The sequence below is a fragment of the Canis lupus genome, chromosome 5 (genome assembly GCF_048164855.1).
Source record: "Canis lupus baileyi chromosome 5, mCanLup2.hap1, whole genome shotgun sequence".
NCBI lineage: Eukaryota > Metazoa > Chordata > Mammalia > Carnivora > Canidae > Canis > Canis lupus.
The window spans coordinates 12,968,510-12,981,416 of record NC_132842.1 but is presented as its reverse complement, the minus strand read 5'-3'; the positions used below and the strand labels follow the sequence as shown (position 1 = coordinate 12,981,416).

The following is a 12,907-nucleotide window of genomic DNA, read 5'->3' as shown; positions in this document are numbered from 1 at the left end:
GTAGAGAGCACTGCCAAAGGATTCAAGTCAGAGCTCATATTTTTTCAAACATTTTGGCTTCAAATAACTACTGACCTTGGAACTGAATCTACAGCAGATGAAGATGCAACCTTGGAGACTTGACAGTTTGCTGCGGCAGCCAGCTTTAAGGCAGACGACGGGACAGCACTTAAAGTCCTAGGTATGTGTCGTGCATTGATGGGGGCAATAGAGTTTACAGTGGCAACTGACGAAGGGACAGTTAATCGAATGTTGTTCCCGATCAGAACCTGAGCTGTTGCAGAATTGGCAGCAGTGACTTGATGACTCAGTGCACTGTGGGAACCTGAAGTCTGTGTCATGTTTGAAGGTTGTAACAATGTTGAACCTGCCGTTGACGGACTCGTGTGTACAAGTGCTGTTGGTGTAGTACTGCTGAGGTGTAAGCCCTTGTATACTCCTAGAGAAAGAGAAAGAAATGTATGGCTAAGCAATGTATGGCTTTGCTGTTTACCACTGATATATGTTACAAACATCAGAACAATTTAGAAGTCTATCTCTTTTTAAAGATTTATGTATTTATTTTTGAGAGAGCATGGAGGAGGGAGGGCTGGGGGGAGAGAGAGAGAATCTCAAGGGGACTCTGGCTGAGCAGGAGTCCCGATGTGGAGCTCGATCCCAGGACCCTGAGATTATGATCCAAGTGAAAACCAAGAGTCGGATGCTCAATGGACTGAGCCATCCAGGTACCCTTAAATGTCTTTATCCTGGGGATCCCTGGGTGGCGCAGCAGTTTAGCGCCTGCCTTTGGCCCAGGGTGCGATCCTGGAGTCCCGGGATCGAATCCCACGTCGGGCTCCCGGTGCATGGAGCCTGCTTCTCCCTCTGCCTGTGTCTCTGCCTCTCTCTCTCTCTCTGTGTGTGACTATCATAAATAAAATAAAATAAAATAAAATAAAATAAAATAAAAAAATAAAATAAAATAAAATAAAATAAAATAAAATAAAATAAAATAAAATAAAAGGAAAAAAAAATGTCTTTATCCTTACCTGAGGCTGGAAGGACGCCATTCACCCCAATTCCAAGCACCACATCATCCTTCATCTTGAATCCCATCAGTTGTTCTGATGTCACCAAAGCAGAAGCAGCAAATTGAGCACTAGCAGAATCCAAAGTCTTGGAAACAAAACCCTAAAAAAGAAAATACAAAACAAATCTAATCAGCATCGTTTAGTCTCAAATTAATTTATTAAAGCTACACAAGTATACAACAATCAGTCTGAATATAAACCAGAGTGGCAAACCACTGAAATATCTTCATGTCTTTTGAGTCATAAGTTTGAAGAATGCTCAAGCAAACTAAGAACTCAGGGATTATGAATTTTTTTTTTTAATTTTTATTTATTTATGATAGTCACAGAGAGAGAGAGAGGCAGAGACACAGGCAGAGGGAGAAGCAGGCTCCATGCAAGGGAGCCTGACGTGGGATTCGATCCCGGGTCTCCAGGATCGCGCCCTGGGCCAAAGGCAGGCGCTAAACCGCTGCGCCACCCGGGGATCCCGGGATTATGAATTTTGATCTTCATATGTGACAATGTGTAATATGGACAGGTCAATTACAAAAATAAACCTTCTTTAATGTGGAAGCACTAAACCTCTGACACAAAGTGTCAGACGAGAAATACACTAGTAAAACATTTCAGTGATTTGCAAGTACATATAATGAAAAATGAGTATGTAAGGTTCTTTCTTCACCAAACTTACACACATATTCACATATAAACCAAGGCACCTTTGGGACAGTAATCTAACTATCCCTTTAGAATTGATGTAACAAAATATCATACCATAGCTTGGCCTAGAAATTAAGAAGCTCCTCTAATTTTTTAAAATCGATTTTTCCTTTAAAACGCTAAGATTCAAATTTCAGCCTTTGAACCTTACATGTGTTTAAATGGCAAACATTCATCATACCTGAGGTTTAAAAGTGATTTCTTGTAATTAAGAGAGGTTTAATAATGATAACTTTACATAACTTTTAATAATAATTAAAATATCCAAGATAACGAGCTGGGTGAGATTATATGTTAAAGAGATAAAATGCATAAACTATAGGACAGGCTTGGAAGACAGTGTCTTGATCTCATTTAACTATGCTTTCTTAGTTTTACTTTTGAAAATAGGGAGCAGAGGCAACGGCTTCCATACTCACCTGTAATGCTCTTTCTAAACCCTGTATAGAATGGCTATGATGTAGATTCAGGCGAAAGCCACTTTTCTGCTGGTTAGATGCAAGGTTCTATGACAACAGTTGGTAATTAGAGATGAACTCTGGTGGGAAACAATGAGGGATAATCATAAGACAGACAAATCCCTCACCTGTGCAGTGGTGGTGGAGGAATTACTATTTGCTTGCTGTTGCTGAATTTGGGCAAGCTGCTGTTTCTGCATTAGTGCCAGTTGCTGTTGATGTTGCTGGTATTGTTCGGCTGTAAATGCTGAACATAAAACGAGGAAACACTTCATAAAAATGCACAGATAGCATACACATCTTACAGTACCAAAACAAATTACAGCATTAAAAAAAATTTTGTGCAGAATTAAAGCATCTGACAAAGGCTCATGATCCTGCTAAAGATCACTTTCATAAGAAAAATTCTGCATTTTTTACAACCACACTTAACAGGAGTGGCTCGAGTTTAAAGCAACACAAAAGTATAAACTTCCCGAGTTATAACAACATAGGAAAGAGAACTCACTTCTCAAGTTTCAGAACCGTTATTTTTATAAGCTATGACATTTGCACTAGACAGTGTAAAAAGGTAATCCAGCTTTTTAAATCCACATATTTGGGATTCAACTTTGCACTGAGCTTGAGAAGAAATCTGATTAATTACCATTTGGTTTCTAGTTTACTCATATTACTGTCCCAATGCATTCAGATGATCCCTAACAGTTCTGTGTATAAATACTAATTGTTCTACATATTTTCTAATTTTAGCCATTATAAACATTTTCTCTATATGGAATATAAGATTGTTGGTTTATTACCTTTATTTTATTTTTTTAAAGAACTCATCCTTTAACAGGAAGAAAAGAGGCTCCAAATGTTAAGGTTAATTAATTTTCCCCACCCAATTAACCCACCTGGAAAAAATCCAGTCAATAAGAACGGAGTTGTTTATGTTGATTTACTGTACAGAATGATGTCTGAGGAAAGACACTGTGTTATGCTACTTATGTTTGTCTATGGAGAGCTCAGTTCTAAAAAAAACAAACAAAAAAATGTTCATTTATTACCCCCCAAAAAAGTGTGTGCAGTTTTTAAAAAGGAAACCTTTTTCTTTTTTCTTACTTTTGCCAATTAAAAAAAGGAAAAAAAAAAAAAAGGGCACATACAATCACAACATCTGACTTTAAAGGCTTCTTTAAGAAACCTGTGATGTTTGGATTAAGAATTATTTCAAAACACAAAAAAGGTTATCATGCATCCCTGAATACCAGGGAATCTATAAATCATGCAATGCAAATTTCCTCAATCTAAAGTTTAATGTTCTCAAAACACTGTCACCTAATTTGTTGTCTTTAATTGCATTTTAATAATTTAGTTGAAGAAAATATCACTTCATCAAGTTTGATAACTTTCACTCATAACTTGTAAAGAATCTTTATCTTCCAGTATAACAGCTTTTCTGAGTAGTACCACTATAAAATGTTTAGGTAGAAATTCTACCATATTTTCAATGAATCAGAAAATTATGAAACAATATTTAAGAAAACCCCAGAAATTATTAGTGTCTACACAGGCTTTACACTTGAACTAAGTTCTTGGGCTACAAGAGCAAAAACATAATTTCTTGCTATAAAAACTGTTCTTTGATGCATTTCTTTTCCTACTATATTGTAATTCTCAGATCTGAATACTATAGGGAAGACTTATTGACTAGATAACTTCTAAATACTGACAAAGTAACTTTGTGTCAAAATGACTATTTCCATATAATAGAAATGTGTTGAATCAAAACCTGAAAATTTATAAAAATTAATGCTGCCCTGAAATATTGTTTATAATTAATGTAACATTTATATTTATGTTTTTTAAAAATCCATAAAAGTAACTGTTTAACCTAAAGATCCCTAATTTATTAAAACTAGAGTTTTGCTAGCATGTTTTTGAGATTAATACTTTAACTTCCTAAGTTTGAGTGAGTTGCTTAAAGTCTGAACATCCTACCAAGGGATATTCAGTAAATTTTTTTTTAAAAAAGGATAATTTTTACAAGGTCAGGTCATTATATTTCTACAAACATAATAATTTAGCATTCATTGGAGAACTATATACAAAAAACTCCATTTACAGGAATGAAAGTAATATTTTATGGAAATTTGTTTATGTTTGTATATGTTTTAATAAAAAAATTATAATAATAAATCAAATCGATTTTTTTTGCCCTAATTTAAGTTCAACATTTTAATCCTTGGTCTCTGAGGATCTTGTGAATTTCACTTTTTTAAACAACTGTTAACTTCTCCCTAATACAAGATTTAGAAATAGAAATGGAACTAATACTCATCATGATTTTAGAGCAATACCTGTCAATCTACTGCTTAGAAATATTTCTTTTGGAGTCTAGTTATGAAATTTTCCCCAGACATTTTTCATAAATGACCTAGAAGAAACACATAGGCTGAACAACATATAAGCTGAAAATAAAAACCATGGGTCTAGGAGCCAGGAGACCTTGATTTGTTGTTGTTGTTGTTGTTGTTTTTAAGCTCTTGGCTCTATCATAACTAGCCAGGTATACCTGGCCAAGTAACTAAACTTTTTGGGGCTCAGTCATGTTCATCCAAAATACTTGGATTAAGTTAGGTGATCACTAAAGCCCTTTCCACCTCTGCGACACAAGGATTTTATATTTCTTCTGAGAAACAAATTTCCAATCCAAAAGGCTATATAAATAAAGTAGGAAAACTTGGACAAAGGTAAGGTAGTAAATCTGGGGAAATACAATCTGAACTGGGTTTTACATTGCTATTTATACAGAAAACTGAGAAGACTTCAGATAGCATTATAATTAAAAGTCCAGTCAAATGCTACATGGAAATAAATAAACATGACCATATTTTTCCCTAGTCTCTATTCAAGGTAGAAAGTGTTACAGTTCTAGGTTCTAGGTCTACCTCTAGACAGAGAGTGATAGTCAAGTTTGCAATTAGCATGAAGATGGGCAGAATGGTTTCATGGACATATGACCAAATCTAGAATCAGAAGCATTTTACAGAACCCCAAATTTTTAGAGGCACCCTTGGTGATTTCCTCCCACAACTTCACAATAAAGATGAAGAAACTTTCATCTGAGGTCACAAAGATAGTAGTGGAATGGGGGGAAAATCTATCCCTAAACCATTGAGATATTAAATATAAAAAGAAATAGCCATAAGTTTGTTTGTTTTAATATTACCTACAAGAAATAATCAAACTTTTAATGTACCCCACACTATGAATCAAGTCCTTTAAACAAAACAAAACAAAACAAAACAAAACACCCTTATCTATAGAGCACCTGAGAAGAGTCTGGGTATGGGAGTAGAGTTATGTGAGGGACATGACTAAATGCTGAGAATAGGGAAGGAGCATGACAGGACTTCAAATTTTGAAGCACACTATGATGCTGGAAAGCAAGAAAACTTAGTATGCTTCTAAGGGCAACAGAGGAACCTGTAGGTTTAAACTTAAGGAGGTAGCTGTTGTTCATATATGGACAAACTTTCTAAACAAGATTCCCAACTCTAGAATAACTTGATCTAGAAAATTGTTGCATTTGTCCTCACTAGAGGTGTATATGCAAAGGCCAGAAATGACTGCTGTTTTGGTAGCCGCTAACAATTCTTTGGGCTAGGAATTTAGACAAAATAATCTAAGATGTTACCAGTCCATTTGGACAGGAAACTATTCTTCTGTGGCACTCCAGCACCTGGAATAGTCATTTTCTTGCAGCTGGAGCATCTCAATGGAAATGATCAAAGAGTAGGAGTATGTGAGGGGGACAAGTACTTAGAAAAAAATTAATAATCTGAAAAGACATATTTAAAATTACCAAAATGTACATTGCTTAAAAAAAAAAAAAAAAAAAAGCAAAACACTCCAAAACCCAAACCAAAAAAAACCCAATGAACCTAAACACTTATTTTAAAAGATCACCTTCGAACAGAAATTTCTTTGAGCAGTACACAGGCAGAAAATTATTTTAATAAAGGAAAAGGTAACTTTAAAGAGATAAATATAAAATAAAATGACTTCAGAAAATACTAAAGGATGATATCAAGCTTGAATGATAGTTTTGAGGTTCGTAAGCACTTATCAGCCACCCAGAAAATCCAACCTGAAAAGAAAAAGATGGTGTATTTCCTTCGATGGCCAAACATGGCTGAATCTGAATTCATTCGGCTTTGAATTACTTGAACATGAGATAATCTGTGACCCAACCTTCCACTTATTGTGAGTAATCCTGCACTTCAGCACACAACTATAAAACTATTAATTTTATTATGAGTGCTACTCTACACCCTGCTAAGGATGTAATTTTGAATTGTGAAACATGCTTGGATAAGGATTAAGGTCCTATAGATTTATAAAATCTAACCATGAGAATATTCAATGCTCAAATCTAGAATTCTTTTGAAATTTGTAATTGCATATTACAAGTTTTATGAAGTAAAATGCACTAATTTAAGTAAGCTATAGATCCTGAGACTTAGAACACATCATTCTAGCTACATATATCCTATTAATTTATGAAAATAAACCAAATCTTTAGTATAGGTATGTGAGCTTAGGAAAATTACTTAGAATGCTGAATGAAATTTCAGTGGGAACTAAGAATTCAAATCCTGAACATATAATGGTGGTTTAAAAAATCACTTTTTTATTTAGTCTTTCTAAGTTATAAAAGTCCATTCTAATTATGAGAAAAGGTATTAAATCTGACATCCCATATCCCCCAAACTCAAACACGTGCAAACTGAAAAAAACACTATACATTTTCAAAGGTGCTTTTATAGATTACAAAAAAAATAGAAAACTTTCCAAATCACATATAAACCAAAGATTATTAAATATACACAATTTATTCATAGTACTAAAATCTAGTCCTAGAAATTCTAAATACACATATATTTAAGTCTTCCCAACATTGTGTCACTCTTTTGTGTGTTATCCAGAGGATCATGCACTAGAGCACCTGACCAACCAGGTTACTAATCTGGCCACACTACTATGCGAAATGGCCAAGACTGGGAAGCAAGCAAAAAAATTCTGAGCACCAGGAACTACAAAAGTTGGTGTGTTAAAGCTCATGCCCTTTATTAAAAATAATGGGCTCCTGATATCCTCATTTAGAATTTCCTGTTTGAAATAGGATCTTTATAGGTGACTTTTTAGAAAAAGGAAAATCAGTCCAGAGGGCATCACTAGGCCACAGCATACATATAAATATTAATATTTAAAATAATGACAGATTAATAAAAAACTGCTAAATCAAAATACTTGGCTTAAGCAGCAAACAAGAAAGTATATATCAACTGACTTCTATCTCATATATAGTGGTTAAGTTCTAAAGTCAGTATAGTAAAAATTAAGCCTTGAAAATTCCTTTAAAGTCTACCACAATGGATGTGTCTCTTTCAATAAGCCCAGCACAGACAGTTTTTCCTCTGGCTTATGGTTCTGTGGTTGAGTACCAGATGAAATAGTTGGGCTTATATTTGGGGGCCATCTATATGAAAAAATTTATCTTTAAAATTACAATTACACAGACAAAGGTGAGAAGATTAACCTCTGAATGAAGCGGCAAAGGAGGCATGGATATTCCGAGTAACAACAGATTCACTTCTGCCATTCCCAGAGTGGTCCACTCTGGAGAATAGGTTCTTTTGGTTGAATTGTATTTAGAATCCTGTATAACTTTTGAACTGTTAAAATTTTATTTTTTCTTCAGGGGCCTATAGTTGAATTTGCTTGAGTGTAACATACACATGATAGGACTCTACTAAATAGGAAAGAATAAAGCATGACCCAACAGCAATCTGTAGGCATCTATTCTCTAAGCATACAAAAAAATCTAGTAAAAATTAAGGGAAAATTGAAACAATTATGTGCAACAAAAAAATAAATTCATTTTTAAAAAGTTGTATCACATTATATGGGGGAGGAAATGATTCAAAAGAAAATTATACAGTCATTAAAAATTGTTTTTCAGCTAAACTTTTGGTAACACTACTGGTTCAATGTTCACTTTTTAACGTTCTTTGGAAAACACAAATCAAGTAAGTTTCATAAAATCAATGCTTACTTATGCAGTATAGCAAAATAATTTACATTTAAAATGATCATTAAAAGATACTAGGGTAGTTATACAATTCGACTTCTCTATTATTATTATCTTTTTTTTTTTTTAAGATTTTATTTGTTTAAGTAATCTCTACACCCACCGTGGGGCTTGAATTCACAACTCATGAGATCAAGAGTCTCATTGCTTTCACTGATTAAGCCAGCCTGGCACCCCTCAACTTCTCTACTTTAAAGGGTGAGAAGGTGGGGATTGATGGAGCATGCCAGTTTTCTATAAGAAGTCTCAAGGAATTTATACAGCTTAAATATCTATCAGGGAAAACACGTTACAAGTTTACACCTTTAAAAGCTCTATACTTGCATACTATATAGTCCTCCTCCATATTGAAAAGTTCTTTATTTTGATTTTTAAGACTATAATAGCTGAGAGAAATGGACTCTGAAATTAATGGGACCATACTAATCCATTAGACTTCAGAATAATTTATATTATCTTCTAGTTGATTTTGGAAATGTGATTATTTTTCTTATGAGTAAAGACTTCCATTTCATACAAGTACTTGTTTTCCAGACACAAAATAAATTAGTTTATGGGACCTTTTCTAGAGATCTTTAAGAATAAGCAGTACATTTTCGTATTTATTAGAAAGGTTTAACTGTAGCCTTACCAGGTAATTAGGGCAACATAATAAATACCTTTATAGTCCCTTCAAAAGCTGTGTTTAAATGATCTTTACAAAAATCTATGGTAACATAATTCTAACAGTGAATTTCTATAATCTACATGCCTCAAATAACACAGATTTATGCTTTAAAACAGAAAGCTGGGGAATATAAAAAATAGTGAAAGGGAATAAAGGGGAAAGGAGAAAAAATAAGTGGGAAATATCAGAAAGGGAGACAGAACATGAAAGACTCCTAACTCTGGGAAACAAACTAGGGGTGGTGGAAGGGGAGGTGGGGGTGAATGGATGACGGGCACTGAGGGGGGCACTTGACGGGATGAGCACTGGGTGTTATTCTATATGTTGACAAATTGAATACCAATAAAAAAATAAATTTATAAAAAAAATACAACAAACAAACAAAAAAAACAGAAAGCTAAAATTTTAGGAATATTTAAAGACAGGATGTATTTTAGACACATTTCACAATGTAGCCATAATGCTAAAGTAGATGTTATCTGGAATTGCCTCCAACATTTTAACAGTCCTATAAAATTTTAAAAATCCTTTAATTTAAATATTGTTCCCTCTTATAAATTATTCTGCATTACTGTCAGTAGATAAGACTTGTGCATATCTACAGACTTGCCAGACTACTTTTGAACAGTTTAAATAAAACACAAGAGAAGTGTCCAAGCATAAAATGGTTACAATTAATGGCCCATTTTCTTTTCATATTCTTTGATAATATAATTGCTGAATTGTAAATTGTGGGTTCACAGAGCATATCCAGGAAATAAATGTCATACATTAAGTAGCAGTAAATCACCTTTGTGTGTGGGTGTGTTTAAATGAAAACACATGTACAAACAATTCAAATAAATACTTAACCTAGGTCCGTTTTCCTCATTATTTGAGAGAAAGGACTTTTAGCTTTAAATATAATAAACCACGTATTCAAAATATGGATGAACCTGACATTTCTATAGAAATGTACATCATAACAAATAAACATACCAAAATGTGCTGAACCACTGCTACTTTTACTTTGCGTGGAGGTACTGCATGTCTGGGTCCCAGGTTGTGCTGTTCCTGTTCGATTTATACTCCTATACAATTTTCTACAGGAGAGTTCATCATTGTCACTGTCATGTAGGGTTGGTGTCCGAGGCCTAAAATGCCGCCATCTACATGATTTGATATTGACTAGTATCTGACTGAGGTCTTTAGAGAAAGATTTGTCCGAGGTATTTGTTTCTGAGGTATTGGCAAACTGATTGACTGGAGAATGTTGTGGAGAGGAAAGCATTTCCAAATCCAGATGGCGAAACATACTGTCATAGTCTGAGTGAGCTCTGTCCAGTAAGACCCTGTTAAAAATAAGGCAGGGAACATATATGTAAAACAGCTATTCAAAAATTATATAAAAAAAGATCCTCCCAGTTCCCCCAAAGCCATCTCATACTAAACATTTAAAAGCTAGAAATTTGATTATTTCAGTATTTGACCCTCTAAGCTAAATTCTCAATTTGTTTTTAAATTCTCAATTTCTGATAAAAGTTTTTACTTTATAATGATCTGATTAAAGAAGAAAGCAATCCACCTTGAGGAATTCATTTTACATCAGCAAGAGCTTTCTAACAGTTCCATGAGCTGATCTACCAGTATGTTACTGATATAAAACCCGGACTTATTTTTCTTTCCAAACTGCTTTTCAATCAGAGATTTTTCTTTCCGTTACAAAGCACCAAAACACTTTATAAAAGATCAGTTCTCTATTAAGCAAAAACTTCCTTCTTTTTTTTTGGGGGGGGGGCAGGGGTGGAGGAGGTAGGAGAAAGCAGTAAATGGTATGCTATCTTTGGGATATTTTATAGCATTAAAATTTCTTATCGACAAAATATTTGAGATCTACTACTGTAGAAGATATATTTTTATGTTATTTATATAAACTTTATAAGTAATTCCATCTTAAAATACTAACAGCGACTAATGTTAGTATAGTATAAAATATAAATGACATGGAATTTTGGCTACTATTGATATCAATGTAATGACTGGGGGGAAAGCACTAAATAAAATAAATAATTTCAGTGTCCAGACAATTCTAAAGTAATTAAAAACTGCAATTAAGACTTGAAAATGAAAGAAACATATGTATAAAGCATTCATTAAAAACTACATCCTGGGATGCCTGAGTGGCTTAGCAGTTGAGTGTCTGCCTTTGGCTCAGGACATGATCCCGGGATCTATGTGGGATCGAGTCCCACACTGGGCTCCTTTTGGGGAGACTGCTTTTTCCTTTGCCTGTGTCTCTGCCTCTTTCTCTCTCTCTCTCATGAATAAGTAAATAAAATCTTTAAGAAACAAACAAAAAAAAACCCTCTACATCCTCAGGTTTCTTCCTGAAAGCACCTTGATACTATGTTCTGCCTTTTTTCCCCTACCTATACAGGATTATCTTTCTTTTTCTTCACTTTTATGTGTTCTGTAATTCCTTCCTGCCTCCCACACAAATTCTCACACAAGGCATCTAGAGTGTACAGGGGGTACTATCATGTTTAAACAAAAGAGTGATTAGATCCTGAAAAACTGGGTGTCAACGTCAGACCATGCATGGATCCTGGAGCCTTTTTAAAAAAATATTTTATTCATTCATTCATTCATTCATTCATTCATTCATTTGAGAGAGAGAGAGAGAGAGAATGAGTGCACATGAGCAGGGGGAGGGGCAGAGGGACAGGGCTCAATCTTATGACTTAGAGATCATGACCTGAGCTGAAACCCAGAGTCAGATGCTTAACCCAGTGAGCCACCCAGGGACCCCTTCTAGCGTGTTTTCACTGAGAAGTTAAACAACCTAGTGTACTAATTACATGACATTTCTTAGCCTATTCAGTCCTTTCTTCTAATATGTGCCAGAACTTCTGAAACAACTTTTTGTAATCTCTTTTAGTATTTTAGTCAAAAAAATCATTTAAGAACAGAAAATGGAAACAAATGAGCTATTTAGAAGGATTCCCTCTCTAAAGCTCTAGATTTGATTACCCTACTGTCTTTGTCCCTACTGTACCTATGCTAGGAATACAGAAATAGTTACCTTCCACCACGCCCAACCCGTCTTCGTGTAAATCCAATACACCTCTGGGGTACAGTGAGGGTGGTTAAGCAGTATCTATATCGTACATCCCCTAATCCTCCATCTTTAGGACTAGTCCAAGGCCAGTTGCCAGTTTGGTCTAAGTGAGGCTAAAAACAAAAAACAAACAAAAAAATTATTTTATTTTGTCAGTTAAAGGCAAACAACTTATTATTTAAAAAAGAGAACCTGAAACTTACAGCATAGTACTGACAGCCTGCTTTCCTACGGAAAGCAAAAGGACCATCAGGATCATTTTCTTCTTCAGCTTCCGAAGAGCCAGACAAGACCTTTAAAATAAAATGAAGTGGGTCAAAACATGTGACTTCCTATGTCACTCCTTCCTTCTCCTCTATGCTCATAGAGAAATTTTTATCTTTACCTGGGAGAGAGGTTCTTCATCTGAGCTGGGAAAGTCATACTGATTTAAATCTTTAGCATTAAAGACGGGCAGTGCAGCAGGACTCGTCTGTTGAGGAGTAGCAGCAGCAGACGATGGTAAGACTTTGGGCTTCTTTTCATATTTACGTTTAGGTCGGATAAGATCGGCTTTATCTTGCTGCAATAAAGTCGTATGTTAATCAAACACTAGAAACCATGTTCAACAAACCTGCAGTTTGGGGTATGCTTTAAAAACAGGATTAGAGCTATAATGAAGTCATTCGCACTCAGAAGAGATCTAAGACGCCTATGTTTTGTCATCTTATATTGTAAAGTATTACAGGTTGGTTTCTGTGAAACATTGACATGTTCTTACAACCTAAACATCAT

At 34.7% G+C, this 12,907-nt stretch overlaps 1 protein-coding gene across 5 annotated transcripts in view; it reads right to left on the bottom strand.

The window, feature by feature from the left end:
• The window catches only part of EPC1 (enhancer of polycomb homolog 1), a 94,513-nt gene that overhangs the window by 3,063 nt on the left and 78,543 nt on the right, over nt 1-12,907 (bottom strand). For 3 of the 5 annotated variants that reach the window (XM_072825459.1, XM_072825457.1, XM_072825460.1), the window contains exons 7-14: nt 12,519-12,695; nt 12,337-12,426; nt 12,098-12,246; nt 10,015-10,367; nt 2,359-2,477; nt 2,192-2,278; nt 1,029-1,170; nt 76-439 (exon numbers count right to left, since the gene is read on the bottom strand). In XM_072825459.1, coding sequence (XP_072681560.1) covers nt 76-439; nt 1,029-1,170; nt 2,192-2,278; nt 2,359-2,477; nt 10,015-10,367; nt 12,098-12,246; nt 12,337-12,426; nt 12,519-12,695 — 1,481 coding nt within the window. Of the gene's footprint in view, nt 1-75; nt 440-1,028; nt 1,171-2,191; nt 2,311-2,358; nt 2,478-10,014; nt 10,368-12,097; nt 12,247-12,336; nt 12,427-12,518; nt 12,696-12,907 lie in introns of those variants that run through there. The other 2 variants (XM_072825458.1, XM_072825462.1) reach the window with 2 other exon arrangements.